The following is a 16179-nucleotide window of genomic DNA, read 5'->3' as shown; positions in this document are numbered from 1 at the left end:
ACTGATTTTTCAGACTCCTTGGATTAATGGCTAAGAGGTCATTAGTCTTCTGGTCAGCAACATGGAGTTGTGACCCCATGCTGAGAAGGTCGCGACCCACAGTTTGAGAACCGCTGCTCTAGAGGGCCGGCAATACAACTGCTAAATATCACTTACATGTTTTATCTTATGGATGGTGTCTCGCAACACGTTGACTTGTCTCGAAGCCTCCGCCCCGTCCATCTCCGCTTCTACCAACTTAGACAACAGATGGGACTTCTCTTCTTGCAGCTGCTGCTTCTGCCAGCTGAAATGAGAGATAAAGAAATATTCGAGTTAAACACATAACATACAGCCAACACACACAAGGACACATAGGGAAAACTGGTGGTACTTTCACAGGGCCTGAATTTCATTTGTGGCCACAATAAGGACAATCAACCACCTTCTTCTGCTTCCACAACCACAAGAGATTATGTGGCTCATGCGGAGTGAGACCTACGAGTTGCCAGAGCATCAATTGCACTGTACCCTCTCTGAAATGTGTGCAAAGACATACACCCATGGAGAGTTACAATTGTCTACTACTTACGTCCGACGCCACCTGCAGGTGGATCAAATACAGACAGCTACCAGATAGAATACACCATTTATGGTTGGCAGTTTTGCCACCTGGGCACAGCATATTCTTTGAATGGTCTGGGGAGTTTTTCCTGACGATTTAGTTTCTGGTATAGGCTATAATGGGGGGTGGGGTATATACACATTAATACTTGTAGGGGCACTTACACAAAGTCAGGGATTTTGTAGGATTATAGTCAGGTGTATGGTTATACCACACAGGTGACAAGAATCCTCATTTTCATATATAGGTTGAAACATAGTCAGTAACTGAAAGAGCTGTGTAGGAGGCTTAAAACAAAGTGGGGAATTCGGCCACGTTCCGGTGTTTGGGGGTCTGCGTAAGCGCGTATTTGTGCAAGCGCAGACCTTGGCAACTAATGGCCTCGGTGAGTTACACACTTGCCGGGCTGTTCATTGCGGGGAGGGAGCAACGAGGAGCACCCATGGCAACACCCAGAGTTTTATGGACATCCCTATGAAAATGAGAAAGTGGTACCGTCAGGCGCTTTTGTATACCCAGAGGAAGCAATAGATAAAAAATACAATTTATTAAGATTTATATTACTCATTATTTTAGTTATTTAGGTTTCATTTATTTTATTATCTTGGCTATTTGTGACTTGTTTTTAATAAATTGTATTTTTTTTTATCTATTGTTTCCTCTGTGTATACACAAGCGCCTGACGGTACCACTTTCTTTTTGTCCTATTAATTGGAGGGCGGCATCCCTTCACCGTAGTGGCTGCTGGTATATACTACACACAACAACTACCCCTAGCGCTCTAGACAACTTTTTGCTAACGATCACCATGAAAATGCTGGGAGATCCCATGCGTACACAGGCAGGCCGATGCACATTGTCTTCATCCAGATGCACGCAACTAAAAGTCAGTTTTCACTATTTGCGAAGGTCGCAGCTTACCAAGCAAACCATATTCAGACACTGACGAAGCCCCTGTGCGAAACAGCTGTCGGACGAATCTGGCACCGCATTGAGAGGCTGCACACAGGACCAGAGCAGACACTTCATCCTCTATCACTTCGGGAGAGGTAACCGCACTTTTCTGCTACGGGCTGCGCACAGCACCACCCGCCCATTCTAGCTGTTTTCAAAGTCCAATGGTGGCCTGTGACACTCATTCCCCACCAATGCACCAGCACATGGGGAACAGCAGCACACGGACCTGCCAGCTAGAGACGTTCTTTCCTGTACATATCTTCTACCTGGGCACTCTCATCTTGCGCTGTGGAGCCTGTCAACCCTGCGCTGACCCTTTGGCTAACCAAGACAGCAGATGCCGGGGATCTTTGCCATGTTGCTCCATGCATACAATTTAACCATCTGAACTCGCTCACTGGTTGTTCAGATATCTGGATGATTCTGACAGCCAGCAGCAGCAGCAGTTCTTGGTGTTACAAATTGTGGAGTCTTTATATTTCTCTTCTCCCACACCAGTGGTGTAGCTAGGTGCCACGGTGCCCGGAGCAAGGGCATGTTTTGCGCCCCCCCCCCCCCCCCCCCCCCCCCGATTTATGCACCCTTCACTATATTCCATGCCATATTGGCATGTAATAGATTGTAAGCTTGCGAGCAGGGCCCTCCTACATTTTGACTGTCTGTAAATACCCTGTTTTGTTGTATCACTGTCTGCTATTGTAAAGCGCAACGGAATATGCTGCGCTATATAAGAAACTGTTAATAAATAATAATAAATAATTGGCCCTTACACTATACAGCACACCGTCATGCATCTTACACTAAATGCCCCACACCGTAATGCCACTTACACTGCGCGCCACACACCGTAATGCACCTTCCACTATATGGCACACACCGTAATGCACCTTACACTATACGCTACACACCGTACAGCGCCTTGCACTATACGCTACACACCGTACTGCCACTTAACTATTCTGGGTACTTATGTATTATCTGGGCTCCCATGTTAAATGCACCCCATTTTTTCATACCCCTACTATCCAACTACGCATAGAGTTGATTTTATATAGTGTGGCGAGCGCAGCGAGCCACCGTGCCCGAAGCGTGGTGAGCGCAGCGAGCCCCGCGAGGGGACGCGGTCTCATAAGAAAAACGGGAGTCCAGATATTACATAAGTACCCTATTCTGTAATGGGCCTTACACTATATGACCCCTAGAAATGAATATAACACATACCGTCAAATACAGCACATAAGTCCCCCACCCAATAATAGAGCACATACCATAGATCCCCCCCACAGATAGTAATACACAGACAATAGGACCCCCAGAGAATAATGCAGCAAATAACCCTCTCCCTAGATAATACAGCACATAGGTTCTCTCCCACACAGATAATGATACAGCCCAAAGGGCTCCCCTACCCCACATACAATACAGCACATAAGTCCCCCACAAAAACAAAGATAATAATTCAGCACATCATGGTTAGTTAGCTACCAGTTTGGAGAGGGGAGGCCAAAGGGATGGAGTAAAGTCATTCCGGCACCAAGCAGGCAGGAAAGCAGGGGCACTATGTAGGTAGTGGCTGCTGAGCTCAGGCTGGACGGTGTTGCACCAGCGGTCCCTCCTTCCTGTAGTAGAGCTGGCAGAGTGCACTTGCAGTGTGAGTGGGTCCTCCGGCGCGGGGCTGTGTGATGTCATAGGACGCACGGCTCACCCGCAATTCTGGAGGGCTAGGACAGGCGCAAGGTGGCCGCAAGCGTGAGGGGGTGCCCGTCACGCCCCCTCCCCCGTGCGCACTCCTATGAGCGGCAGCCGCATACTAACAGCCGCTCCCCCCCCCCCCCCGTGCGTACCCCTATGAGCGGCAGCCACATACTGACAGCCGGAAGGCAGGGAGAGAGCCTTCCAGCTGTAAGGTGTTTCTGCAGCAGCGTCTGGCCCAGCGCTCCATCAAAATGGTATACTGTTATACGAATCTAATGGGGGACTACAGGTCACACGAGAAGGGAGAGGAGTTAAAAAGGGGGGTGGGTGCGCGTGCGGCAGCAGGAGGCTCTGTCTCTGACGGGCACAGCGGGGAGCGGGGGAGCCGGCGGCAGAGAGCATGGCTCCGGCGCCTGGTGACAGATCTGCGCCTGGAGCTTGTGCTCCACCGGCTCCACCCTAGCTACGCCCCTGTCCCACACCCACATACATTTATAGGTTACTGCTGCCGATTCGATCTGAATACATTTAATAATAGAGAAGTGACACATTTATTTGTGCTTCGCTTTGCCCTAAAAACTGCATTCTGTGAACTATGTAAACTGCTATTTCCCGAGGCAGCATCAAAGAAACTATTATGGTGGACAACAAAATAATATGTCTAACCACACACCAGAATGATCATGATTGTGAACAGATCATGAGAAAATCGTACGATGATCGCACAATCTGTTGGAGCACACTATCTGATCACGATCTGTACCCAGTTGAACAGCAGGTAGTATCTCCAAAACGACCAAACTACCAGCGGGGACGTGCATCGGATCAGAATCAGATCAAACACATGCCAAAACATGCAATCGGTCGAGATTGCATCGAAATTGGGGGAATTGAGGCCAAATCGTTCTGTTGTGTACCCAGCATTACTGTTACTGCCTAGATTCAATGTGATACTAGGTACAGATGGAGCGCCTCTCAGCCAATGCAGGGAAGCGCCAGATTCCCTTAGCTGGCGCAGGCTGGTGGGGAGGCGCTCCAGCTGATGGGGACGCGTGAGCGTCTCAAATGCATGTGCGTCCCTGTCAGCGGGGAGCACTTTCCCTGCCCCTCTCCCCTTCAGGGAGAGGGGCAGGGGGGGAGCCGGCGGGGGCTGCGGGGAGCCAGGAGCAGCTACAACGGAACCCGCGCCTTAAGGAGCCCACACACGCACCGTTGCCGGCGGTGCGATGCTATACGATGGGGTGCGCGCTCCCGCGGCACCTCATCGTACAGTACAAAAAGTATGTGCTGCTTTTTGTACTAGCTTTTTCTAGCATAGCATCGCATTGCATGCACATCGTATGCACAAGGCATACGATGCGATGCTGTGTGTGCTAGTTAAGCTCACAACGCACGCCGGGATCGGTGCGTGTGTGGGCTCCATAAGACTGTAGACATCGAAGTTTGTTAGTACAAGCAGCACATTTATTACTTTCCATTTGCAGAATCTAATAGCCACAGATTATTTAGCCATTTGGTTTAAATTGGGCATCGCTATATATGAGGGATACTAATGACTTCTGTCCTTTATATGGATACGCTCTCCTTACTTAGACTAATGCTGTCATATTAATCCCACAGCACTGTTTAAGGTTAATTACAGGTGTGTTTTAACACACAGGATATTGGGACACATTCCCTGTGGCATATAAACTATATTCCCGATACCTCTCAGGCTTATTATTTATGGTGTCTTGAGGTGTGTTTTTGTACCCATGTGGCACAATATTTTCTGTACAAGACTTCCTCAACCAGTTTTAAGCCTCCTACAATTGTCACGATTGGTTTATCCTATGGGCCTGATCTGTGATCAGATAGTCGCCGCCCCGACAGTCAAATCCCGCCCCGTGCACGTCTGCAAATGGCTTACTAATCGATCGCTGAGCTGCAAATCAATTCGCAAACTCACGATCATATTATTTCCCTGGTCTGTGCCTTCCACAACTCTGCGACAGTAACAGGCTGATCGAGGCCGGGGCTGACGTCACAGACCCTCCCTGAAAACAGCTGGTAATCACCCGCAAACTGTGGGCGGACTGCGGAAAAACAATTTGCTGATTTGTGTCGCTGTTTGGAGTCACGCACGCAAGCCGCGACCTGGACGCAAGCCGTTCGATTATTGTTCAGCTTGTGAATTCACACAACAGCGATCAGGGCTGAATAACCCCCTATGATCCTACAAAACCTCTAACTTTGGGAAAGTGTACCTGGAAGAATTGATGCCGCTGTGAAAGCAAAGGGTGGTCACACCAAATATTGATTTGATTCAGATGTCTCTTCTGCTCATTCAATTTTGCATTTTGTTGATCAAAACACATTAGTAACACTTGGATTTTTAAAAGCATTCTAACTTTGCAGCATTGGTACTTGTTTCCTAGCACGGCCACAATCGCGGGCATCGTGTACCTTAAAGTTAAGGCAAAATCGCGGGCATCGCGTCGGTCGCGGCTATTAACATTGCCCCTGACGTGTTGCCCGCGATTTTGCCATAGGCTTCAATGTTAAAATATTTTTTAACATTGAAATCGGGAGCATCGCGTCGGTCTTGTGCCATTATAATGGCACAAGATGAGATGGACTTGATTAAGTCCATCTCACATAGGAAACAATGTGAAATGGGTCATATTGGCGGTGCGCGTCCTCGACCTTTTCATACCCCTACTATCCACGTCGGCGTGGAGTTGAGAATATAAAGTGTGGCGAGCGCAGCGAGCCCCGCGAGGGGACGCGTATACCTGTGAAGTTCGCTGCGCTCGCCACGCTTCAGGCTCGCTGCGCTCCCCACACTTTATATTCTCAACTCCACGCCGACGTGGATAGTAGGGGTATGAAAAGGTCGGAGGACGCGCACCACCGCCCCTCGTGGGCTCGCTGCGCTCGCCACGCTTCGGGTTGGCGTCAATCGTGGGGTGGCGTTGAGGGTGTAAAATTGGGGGTCTGGGGAATTTTTTACATTGAATCCAATGTAAAATAGGGTTCCAGGGACCCTATTCACATTTGATTCAATTAAAAAAAAAAAAAATCGGGACCGACGTGATTTTTCCAACACGACCACCCCGATGCAAATCGGTGTGGCCGTGCTAGGAAACAAGTACCGCAGCATTCCCCCTGCCTTAAACATTTGCAGAATACTGTACATTTACATATATGTCCATTAGAACATTGAGAATAAAAGGTAGTATGTATAAAAAAATTGTAGATTTGGTATTGATGAATGGTGTTACGGTTAGAAGGGAGGAAAGCCCCATACACACTAAAGAAGATTGTGAATGGGTAGGGGTCATTCGGTTGACACATTAGCTCAACATGCATTGGGTAGTCATAGTTTAGGCCAACACATGAAATAGGTCAAATTTGGCTAAAGTTGACACAAGCATTAAGTCGACATGCATTTGTCACGGTTTTTGTCCCGAATGTCGACATTGGACACCATCAAACCATACCGCTGCTCCCGCCATGGCTACTTGGCACACTATTCTATTCTCCCTCCACACCCTAGTGAATGGTAGTTCATGAAATACCGCCTGTCGGCACATGTCAGCTCCAAAAAAAAAACGTGAAAGACTCATGTTGACTGTCAACCTAGCCATTATCGACCAAATACTTGTGTCGACCTTAGCCATGTGTAAACCGAAGCCATGTCGAACTTTAGTGGTCGACCCAATGCATGTCAACCAAATATGTGTCAACCTAATGACCGTATACCAGTGTGAACAATATCGCTCAATAAGGGGCTTCTGAGCGATGCACTCCATATCGATAATGATGAGCGCTCCCGCGAGCCATTAGCAATGACTGATGTGTTCTGAACATACAGGTCAATTTAGCTATATAGCCAAACGACCCGCCTATTCAGCTGATCCCGGTGACCTTACTGAGCGATATCGGTGACTGATATCATTCAGTGTTAACTGTGGTTGTTAATTATATCAGCCACAGCCCACCGTCGTTTAGTGTGTATGGGGATTAACAATTGTAACCGTAGGAAAGGTTTCTGCAATACAGAGGGCAGAAATGAACAATTAAGGTCCATACACACTGGGCGATTATGCCACTCAGTGCATACACACTGAGCGGCTTTCCCCCTGCCCGGCGCGGTTAGCGGCGGTCAGACGAATTTGCATAGCGCAGCGCTATGCAAAGCCATCCTCAAAGCCGCTCGTAATACCAGCAGATGAGCGGCTTGTGGGAGCGCTCACCGCTGGGCCAAACACACTGGGCGGCTTTGAGCTGAAACCTGCTGTTTTGAGCGGCTTTCAGCTCAAAGTCGCCCAGTGTGTATGGGCCTTTAGACAGCTTAATAGCAAGACTGCCATAATGTATTGGATACATACAAACTTAGACCTGTATCCTCCTTCATTTGGTCAATGCTTCTCTTCAGACGCGAGTTCTCGTTTTCTGCTTCGGCCAGTTCCAGAGATACTTCATTCAGTTCTTCACTCTTGGTGCTCAGCAGATGCTTGGAGGCCGCCAGCTGATCTTCGTAGCGCTCTGTGGAATGGTCCCTTTTCTGCAGCTCCACCTGATAAGCAGAGGATGTAGATTCGTTTGTTGTCTCTGGGTGTGGCTCATTGACCCGAAACAGATCAACTTATACAAAAGGTCAACTTGAAACCCACAAAAAAGGTCAACATGGAAACATTGACACAAAAGAAGTCTAAAAACATTATTTTTGTCTCATTTTGTATGATGAAAACATCCAAAATAGTGGAAACATGTACCCTTACGGGCTCGATTAACTCAATTTGCATCGGGTAAGGTGCCTGCTCCACTCAAGACAAGTTAAGCTGGGTACACATATGTACAATCGTCGGGCCGTTCTTCCGTTCTGCGGACGAACGGCCGTTCGATTGTATATATATGTACGCAGTCCCGATCCCTTCGTTGCGATGGATAAACGGCCAAAAACGCTCTTGGCCGTCCACGGTCGGTCGAAGGTTCTTTGCTGCTTAATATTCTTCCGACAGGACGGCTCCATATCGAAAGAAAAGTGACATGTGTACGCACGTTCGATCGATATGCAGCCCGTTCCTGCGATCATTCCTCCCAAAAGCAGCACGCCCATGTGGGTGTTGACTAGCTGCGTCATCCCTCCATCAGCGCAGCATGTAAACAACAGGAAGTCTTCTCCCCCGTACTTTCCGCGCCATGCTGTTAAAGAATATTCGTTGTGTGTGCATTCCTTTTTAAATAAATAATCTTTTTCTTGCGATTGTTTGGACGGGAGTACATCGGACGTCGCAAGTAAAATTGTACATATGTGTACGCGCAGATCGGTCGTATCTTTTGGACGGTCGAACGTGTATTCGGTCGATCGAACGGTCGCAAGAAAAATGAAATTGTACATATGTGTACCCAGCTTTACTGTGCCTGATAGTGGCCCATGTGAACCTTAAGCACTGTCGAACTAGTGGCCATGTCGACATGTAAAAAGGTTTTGGTGTAAATTTACTAAGATGGGAGTTCTACTGAAGATGGGATAATCTGATATAATCAGATTCTATCTATTATCTTCTAGTTTGTTGGTCCCCACAGGTAACAAAAATAAAATACATTGACCCTCACATGGAAAGAAGAGACCGGTGAATAACAGCTGAACTAGTGGTGGCGGCTAAAAGCTTTTGTGGACATCTCTAGGTCTGGTGGCACACTTGAGAACAGCTCAAGGCACACTAGTGGTTGAAAAACGCTGTTCTAGAAGTTGCTAAATAAATAAGAAGTAGAATCTGATTGGTTGCTATGGGCAACATCAAATCTTCAATAGAACTCCCATCTTCGTAATTGACCTCTTTGTATCTGTCAACCTATTGCATGTTGACCGATCATCCGGAATCCCTATACTTCTAGAGATTTTCCCTGAACTAGGCCAAGCCCCAGACGGCACCCTCACCTCATTTTTCAAGGTTCCAACTTCACACATTAAGCTGTTGATCTTTTTTTCGTAGGAATTGATCTTGCTGCGCATGCACTCTTCTTCATCGGTGGACAGGTCACTCATACGCAGAGCAGACATCATCTTCTCCATGTCCGGCGGTGTGATTTCCAGGCGATGAGTCAAACCCTGTTGGATAGAATACACAGATGTCTACAGTAGTCCTTGTAACTACTCTCATAGTATCAATCGCTACTGTGATCCTGGTGCCTTCACACTGCAATAAAGGTTTCCATTTTGCTTGGCGCAAATTCTGAAATATTGCATAACCAGTGGTGGATCCAGAGTGGGGGGCTGCAGCACAGTTCAAAAACACCAACTGCCACCAACTGTCATTCCAAACTGATTCACTGGCAGAGGGTGTTGCACCCCTATTTGATTCGTAAGCTGTGCTGCAGCCCCCACCCCTGGATCCGCCACTGGGCATAACTGTAATGGCCCTTGGGCTTACAGCAAGCTCTAATTATCTCGGCAGCTCCTATCGGGTCTTAATATCTATGAATGACCTGTGTGACCTTATTTGACACAATCCTGCCTTGTTTTTCTCTAAGGGGTCGATCCCATTTGCTCAGAAGGGTGCGAGGTGCTGTTCCAATGCGTTTAAATGCTGGCAATGGCACACGAATGAAGCCGATCTTGCACCCTTAGCTGTGATGAATTTGCTTAAAATTGCTCGCAACCCTATGGAGGTGCAAGCTTTTTTAAGCGAATTCCGTCCACAAATCTTCCGCATCTGATAGAACCAACCCTTAAAACTGCAAAAGAAAAAAACAAAAGCAAACAAAAAACAAGACAACACAACCAGTACAGGTGTAGTATCCCTTATCCAGATATCCGTTTCCAAAATATTCCGAAAACCACAGTTTGCAGAACGTACTTTTTTTTGTTTGTTTTTTAAAACACTGTTTATTGAATGAATCACATAGAATCACAAAATATATTGGCAGTTACAAGTCAATGATGGATCAGCTTACTATAATAAAAGTGATCCAAAATGTTTGAGTAAGAGAGAAAAGAAAAAAGAACCTTGTAAAGGGGGTGTGGCAGACCGCCCTAAAGAACATCCAGACGAGGTAGTTACAAAAACTGAAAAAAAGGTCAGAATGTACTTTTTTCCCCCCTAAAGGCACTAGTGGGGACATGATCTGCAAATGGCACTAGTGGGGACATGATCTGCAACTGGCACTAGTGGGGACATGATCTGCAACTGGCACTAGTGGGGACATGATCTGCAACTGGCACTAGTGGGGACATGATCTGCAACTGGCACTACTGAGGACATGATCTGAAACTGGCACTACTGGGGACATGATCTGCAACTGGCACTACTGGGGACATGATCTGCAACTGGCACTACTGGGGACATGATCTGCAACTGGCACTACTGGGGACATGATCTGCAACTGGCACTACTGGGGACATGATCTGCAACTGGCACTACATATGTGAAGATATGCATATAAAGGTATCTTTAGACTGTGACCTCTCCCGATATAGCCAAAAGATGGGGTAATAATCTGGGGCACCACATGATTAGACAAACCACAACAATGCACTCACATTTTGCTTACATGTAGCAATTGCAGTACTCATAAAGGTATCTTTAATGGTATCCTCGTGTGTCCATGTAAGGACATTTCTCTCAATAGATACCAATAAAGCCGGTTGGAGTAAAAACCATAAATATTGAGAGCACGTGGATTGAGGTTGGACTTCTGGGCAAAGAACTTACCTCCCACTTGTAACCTGCTTCCCGAGAAGATGTTTTCCCTGGGGGAATCCACGGTACTCGAGTCTTCACCTTTGCGCTGCGACGTAGATTTCCTGAATCTATTTTCATTTTACTTTTGTTCCCTTTCTGATAAGAGAATATGAAAATCTCAAACATTCTGGCGATCTTTATGCATTGTGGCGTTCTTAAATTCTCCATTTATCTAGAGATCTCCGACCCATTTTATACCATTTGTTAATACCAACATATGGTTTTAATGGTGTAATGGTTAGCATTACTGTCTCACAGCGCTGAGGTCATGGGTTCGATTCCCATCATGGCCCTAACTGCAGATTTTGTATATTCTCCCCGTGCTTGTGTGGGTTTCCTCTGGGTACTCTGGTTTCCTCCAACAGGCCAAAAATATACTTGTAGGCTAATTGGATCGCAACAAAAATTAACCCTATTATGTCTGTGTGTGTGCGCGTGTACATGTGGTAGGGAATATAGAGTGTAAGCTCCACTGGGGCAGGGACTGATGTGAGTGTTCAAATATTCTCTGTAAAGCGCTGCGGAATATCTGGTAATAATGATAATTATAATAATAATCTAAAACCCTGATGTAAAGGACTCCTTAGTACACTAAATTACAGTCCGACATGAATAAGAATTGATTGATTTACAGTCTCTACATATGCAGCAAAATTAAAAAGAGACCTGGCGCTAATATCCAATAATCAAGTTTATGAAATTCACCTGCTACTATCAATAAGGGAAAACTCAGCCCGTAACACCAATAATACGCAATTCACGAAACAAATGATTTTTCCCCTTTGTAAGCCAGACCCTTACGCAGCTCTGCATCAGCGATCGGCTGATCTAGGCTGGCGCTGATGTCATACACCCTACCCACAAACACTGGCTTCCTGTCGCTCAAATTGGAATGGGATTACATTAGACATATCCGCGCTTTGTCGATATTTGGACTTGATCCATACGCAGTCGTTCGATAATTGATTATCGCACATCAGCGATCCGGTCTGAATAACCACCATAAACCGGCTGGTATCAAAATATTATAAAAACATTTAAGCCGAAAAGCCATCCACAGCAGGGATGTCTATGCCAAACTATGGAGCCTATATTCACACACTGTAATGGTCAGGTGATAGTTACAGAGGAAGCCACTGACAAGGCTATCAGGCGGGGAAACACGTTAAGACCAACATCATATAGCTGTATCAGAAATATACATGTTGCAACAGCCCTTTGACCCGCTTGCCCCAAATTAAATTGTCACTATCGTATAGGTTTACTGTATGTGTGGCACCCCAGGGGGTACCCCTTTTATTCCTGTACCCCCAGGTTGTTAACATTGCAGCCAATGCTGCCAGAACAGGTCCTTATGTTCTCAATTCAATGTTGATACGCAATACTGTACAATAACTAGGGTTGGGATCATTTGGTCTATTGCATTATGGTCAAAAGTCATTAGGTCGAATCCATTAGGTCGACATGCTAAAAGGTCGACATGACTCTAGGTCGACATGGGAAAAGGTCGACATGATTCTAGGTCGAAAGGTCATTAGTTCGACAGGTCATTAGTTCGACATTGTCTATGTCGACATTCACAAGGTCGACATGGGGTTTTTCACTGTTTTTTTTACCTGAATGTCAACACAGTCGACATGGACACAGTTTAAAGTGCACTGCATCCCCTCGCATCGCTCGCTGCGCTCGCGATGCGTCGGGCACGGTGCCTCGCTACGCTCGGCACACTATTTTATTCTCCCACCACGCCCTAGTGGATGGTAGGGCATGAAATACCGCCTGTCGGCACATGTTGGCTCAAAAAACAGTGAAAAACTCCATGTCGACCTTGTGAATGTCGACATAGACAATGTCGAACTAATGACCTTGTCGAACTAATGACCTGTCGAACTAATGACCTTTCGAACTAGAATCATGTCGACCTTTTCCCATGTCGACCTAGAGTCATGTCGACCTTTTAGCATGTCGACCTAATGACTGTCGACCATAATGCAGTAGACCAAATGACCGCATCCCAATAACTATAATTATGCTTCACACCAGTTAGAACAGTCAGTTGGGCTGTTAAGCGACAGCGGTTTCTCACCTGTACTTTAGATGCGCTTTTCAGTCCTTTCTTAATGTGGACATGCACAGGTGTGCTCTCATGCACGTGAACATGTAGCGGAGGGGAGGGAGAGCGGTTCTTCATTGTTCTTGGCTGGACAGAAGAATAAGAAAAAAATAAGCTTAGCAACGTATGTGTATTATAACAATTTATTTATAAGGCGCCGCGAGAGGTCCTGCAGCGTCGTACTTACAGCAAACAATAAGACAGGACAGTGCAGTAAACAGAACAGAACAGGACAGTACACAAGGAAGGTGGGGGGAGCTATGTGGGGATATGCTGATGTGGTGGAGGGTGCATTACCAGTGTCCACGTAAAGCAGGGATGGGCATGAATGTTCCACTTATATTTAATTATAGTCATGCCTGAGGCCTATAAAAACTAGTAGTTTTGTAATTTGATGGGGAGGTCTGCATATTATTTATCACTCACTGTGGCTGATTGGGAGAACACGCCGCAGCCAGATGTGCCTTTTGGTATTTGGGCCAATAGGATTGTTTAAGGAGCATATTGTTGCCGCTAAGGTCTATGGATTTTACAGTGTGCAAAACTAGTGTCCCCTCCAGCACCCGGGACCTTTCAAAAAATAAAATAAATTTAAAAAACTATTGCCAGGGCAACCCAGGTCAAGGTTCCGTGGATAAGGGTCAGAACAAAAAAAACAGGGGCACATTACCCGGGTATCGATTGCTGCTAGTTACCAGGGCCAAAACCTGGCACTGGCCTGGGTAGCCCGCTGTGTGACAGGGTGAACCTGGTCATTCTACTCAGGTCACGCTAAAAGCATATAGAGATTATGTCATCTCTAAGCGCCAGCAGAGGATTCAGCCCACAGTGTGAACAGGATTTTACGCTGCTGTGCTACAGCTTGAAACAGTGTTCAATCCCCCAGGCTGGACTTTTTGTTGGAAAAGCAGTATAACATCTATATCAAGGATGAGGAACCTTCGGCCCTCCAGCTGTTGTTGGACTGCACATCCCAGCATGCCCTGCTGCAGTTTTGCAATTTGGCCATAATAAAACTGTTGCAGGATATGCTGGGATGTGTAGTTCAACAACAGCTGGAGGGCTGAAGGTTCCCCATCACTGGCCTAGATCGACAGTAACAGAAGTTAGATGCCAGCGTTAGACCAACGGGAGCATGGTCAACGTCAGGTTTTCAAGTTTTTTTGGTGCCGAATGTCGGTAGATCAACATTCGCAGAAGATTGACGCAATCAAAAGGTTGGAACTTAGTTTGGTACTTGTGGAGTATCACGGCTCCCATCGCATGCCATATATAGTGGCATGCGATTGGATGCGATTTTTGCAGTTTTTAACCGTTTTTCTTTTCAAAATCGCATGCGATTTGATCGCATGCGTTTTTTTACAGAAAAGCATCCAAATGCATTGAAATTAGTATCAAACATGTTCAATGGCCCCCAAATGTCATTTTTGAGGCTGTACCACCGCCACTATCAAGGCGAACCCGAAGCGTGCCGAGCGCAGCGGTATGCGTCCTACAACCTTTTCATACCCCCACTATCCACGTCGGCGTGGAGTTGAGAATAGAAAGTGTGGCGAGCGCAGCGAGCCCCGCGAGGGGACGCATATACCTGTGAAGGTATCCGTGTCCGCTCGCCACGCTTCGAGCCCGTAGCGTGGCGAGCGGACACGGATACCTTCACAGGTATATGCGTCCCCTCGCGGGCTTCACAGGTGTCCGCGTCCCCTCGCCACACTTTCTATTCTCAACTCCACGCCGACGTGGATATTGGGGGTATGAAAAGGTCGTAGGACGCGTACCGCTGCGCTCGCCACACTTCGGGTTCGCGTTGATAGTGGGGGGGGGGTACAGCCTCAAAAATGGCATTTGGGGGCCATTGAACATGTTTGATACTAATTTCAATGCATTTGGATGCTTTTCTGTTAAAAAACGCATGCGATGCAATTTTTTCCTGTAGGATGGCCATCGTGGGAGCCGTGATACTCCACAAGTACCCTTAGTTTTCCATGATATTTTTTTGTTTTAACTGACTTGTTAATACTTTATCATCCCAGTAGACATAATGGGATAATAAAGTATGCCAAGTTCAGCGAGGAACCGTGCCCGAAGATTGGCGAGCGCAGCGGGCCATGCGAGGGGACCCAGTACACTTATACAGTGTCCATGTCGACATATACACGTTCCCGTTGACCTTTTGTTGTGTCGATCATCTGTTACTGTCGATCTAGACACCGCAGACTGTTTTTAGGCATCTAAGTTCTACCACGCAATTGTTGATCTAGACATTGTCGATCCGCTGTTCCATAAGCATTTTATCAGGGGTAATAGGATACCATCCCCATACACATTTTCCAGGACACTTAATAATACTTGCTGTCAAATTAAATGGCAAAACAAAAGCATAGACAGATCGTATCAGATCAGGAATATAAGTCAAACCAGAACACAATCACAATATTCAATAACATCAGCAACCGACACAACACACTGCTGTCAGAGACACCAATAATAGAGAATGGCTTCTATATAAACAGTAATCCTCCCCACCTCAATGAATAATAGTTTACCTAGAAGAAGACGATTTGGGGGCAATTCTGCTCAGTCTGCAGTATTCCAGACACCGATCTAAGAACAGTGAATAGAAACCCCAGGTGACTGGAGTCCTAGTAAACGGTTCCTATGGCTACTGCTGCCTCTTATAACTGCCTGCATAGTACACCAAGCCAGAATATGGGAGGGGACAAAAGATTCCAGGGATCCTTCTCCTACACAATATTTGCGTATTATACTTTATTTATGTTACAAGACCTGTTTAGCCACTTCAGTGTTACCGGAAAATCAAAGCGAAAGTCACTAACTCACACACTTTATATAAAACTAGTTAAAAGCCTGTCATAATGACAGCTGCTGCAATGTCATTTCACTTTGAGCTGTGACCGTTTTTAACCCACAAACTCTCCTCCAATCTCGGTCTTCACAGCGTCCTCTCTCCATATCCTTAAATTTTGTATCAAATCAGTGTCCCTGCAATAACTGCTTTCCATTTCTGTTATGACATCTTTTAGCACAAAAAAGAGTAATTTGATCCGTCACGTGGC

General features: G+C 46.4%; 1 protein-coding gene across 2 annotated transcripts in view; it reads right to left on the bottom strand.

Annotated features, from left to right (window-relative positions):
* The window catches only part of ODF2 (outer dense fiber of sperm tails 2), a 39316-nt gene that overhangs the window by 21494 nt on the left and 1643 nt on the right, over positions 1-16179 (bottom strand). For both annotated transcript variants that reach the window (XM_083158717.1, XM_083158716.1), the window contains exons 2-6: positions 13076-13189; positions 10960-11085; positions 9186-9356; positions 7630-7817; positions 157-286 (exon numbers count right to left, since the gene is read on the bottom strand). In XM_083158717.1, the coding sequence (XP_083014843.1) occupies positions 157-286; positions 7630-7817; positions 9186-9356; positions 10960-11085; positions 13076-13189 (729 nt within the window). The remainder of the gene's footprint in view (positions 1-156; positions 287-7629; positions 7818-9185; positions 9357-10959; positions 11086-13075; positions 13190-16179) is intronic.

Source organism: Crinia signifera, chromosome 9 (genome assembly GCF_055691185.1).
Source record: "Crinia signifera chromosome 9, ASM5569118v1, whole genome shotgun sequence".
In the NCBI taxonomy this organism is placed as follows: domain Eukaryota; kingdom Metazoa; phylum Chordata; class Amphibia; order Anura; family Myobatrachidae; genus Crinia; species Crinia signifera.
Note: the sequence above shows the minus strand (reverse complement) of the source record. Positions and strands in the feature narration are given on the sequence as shown.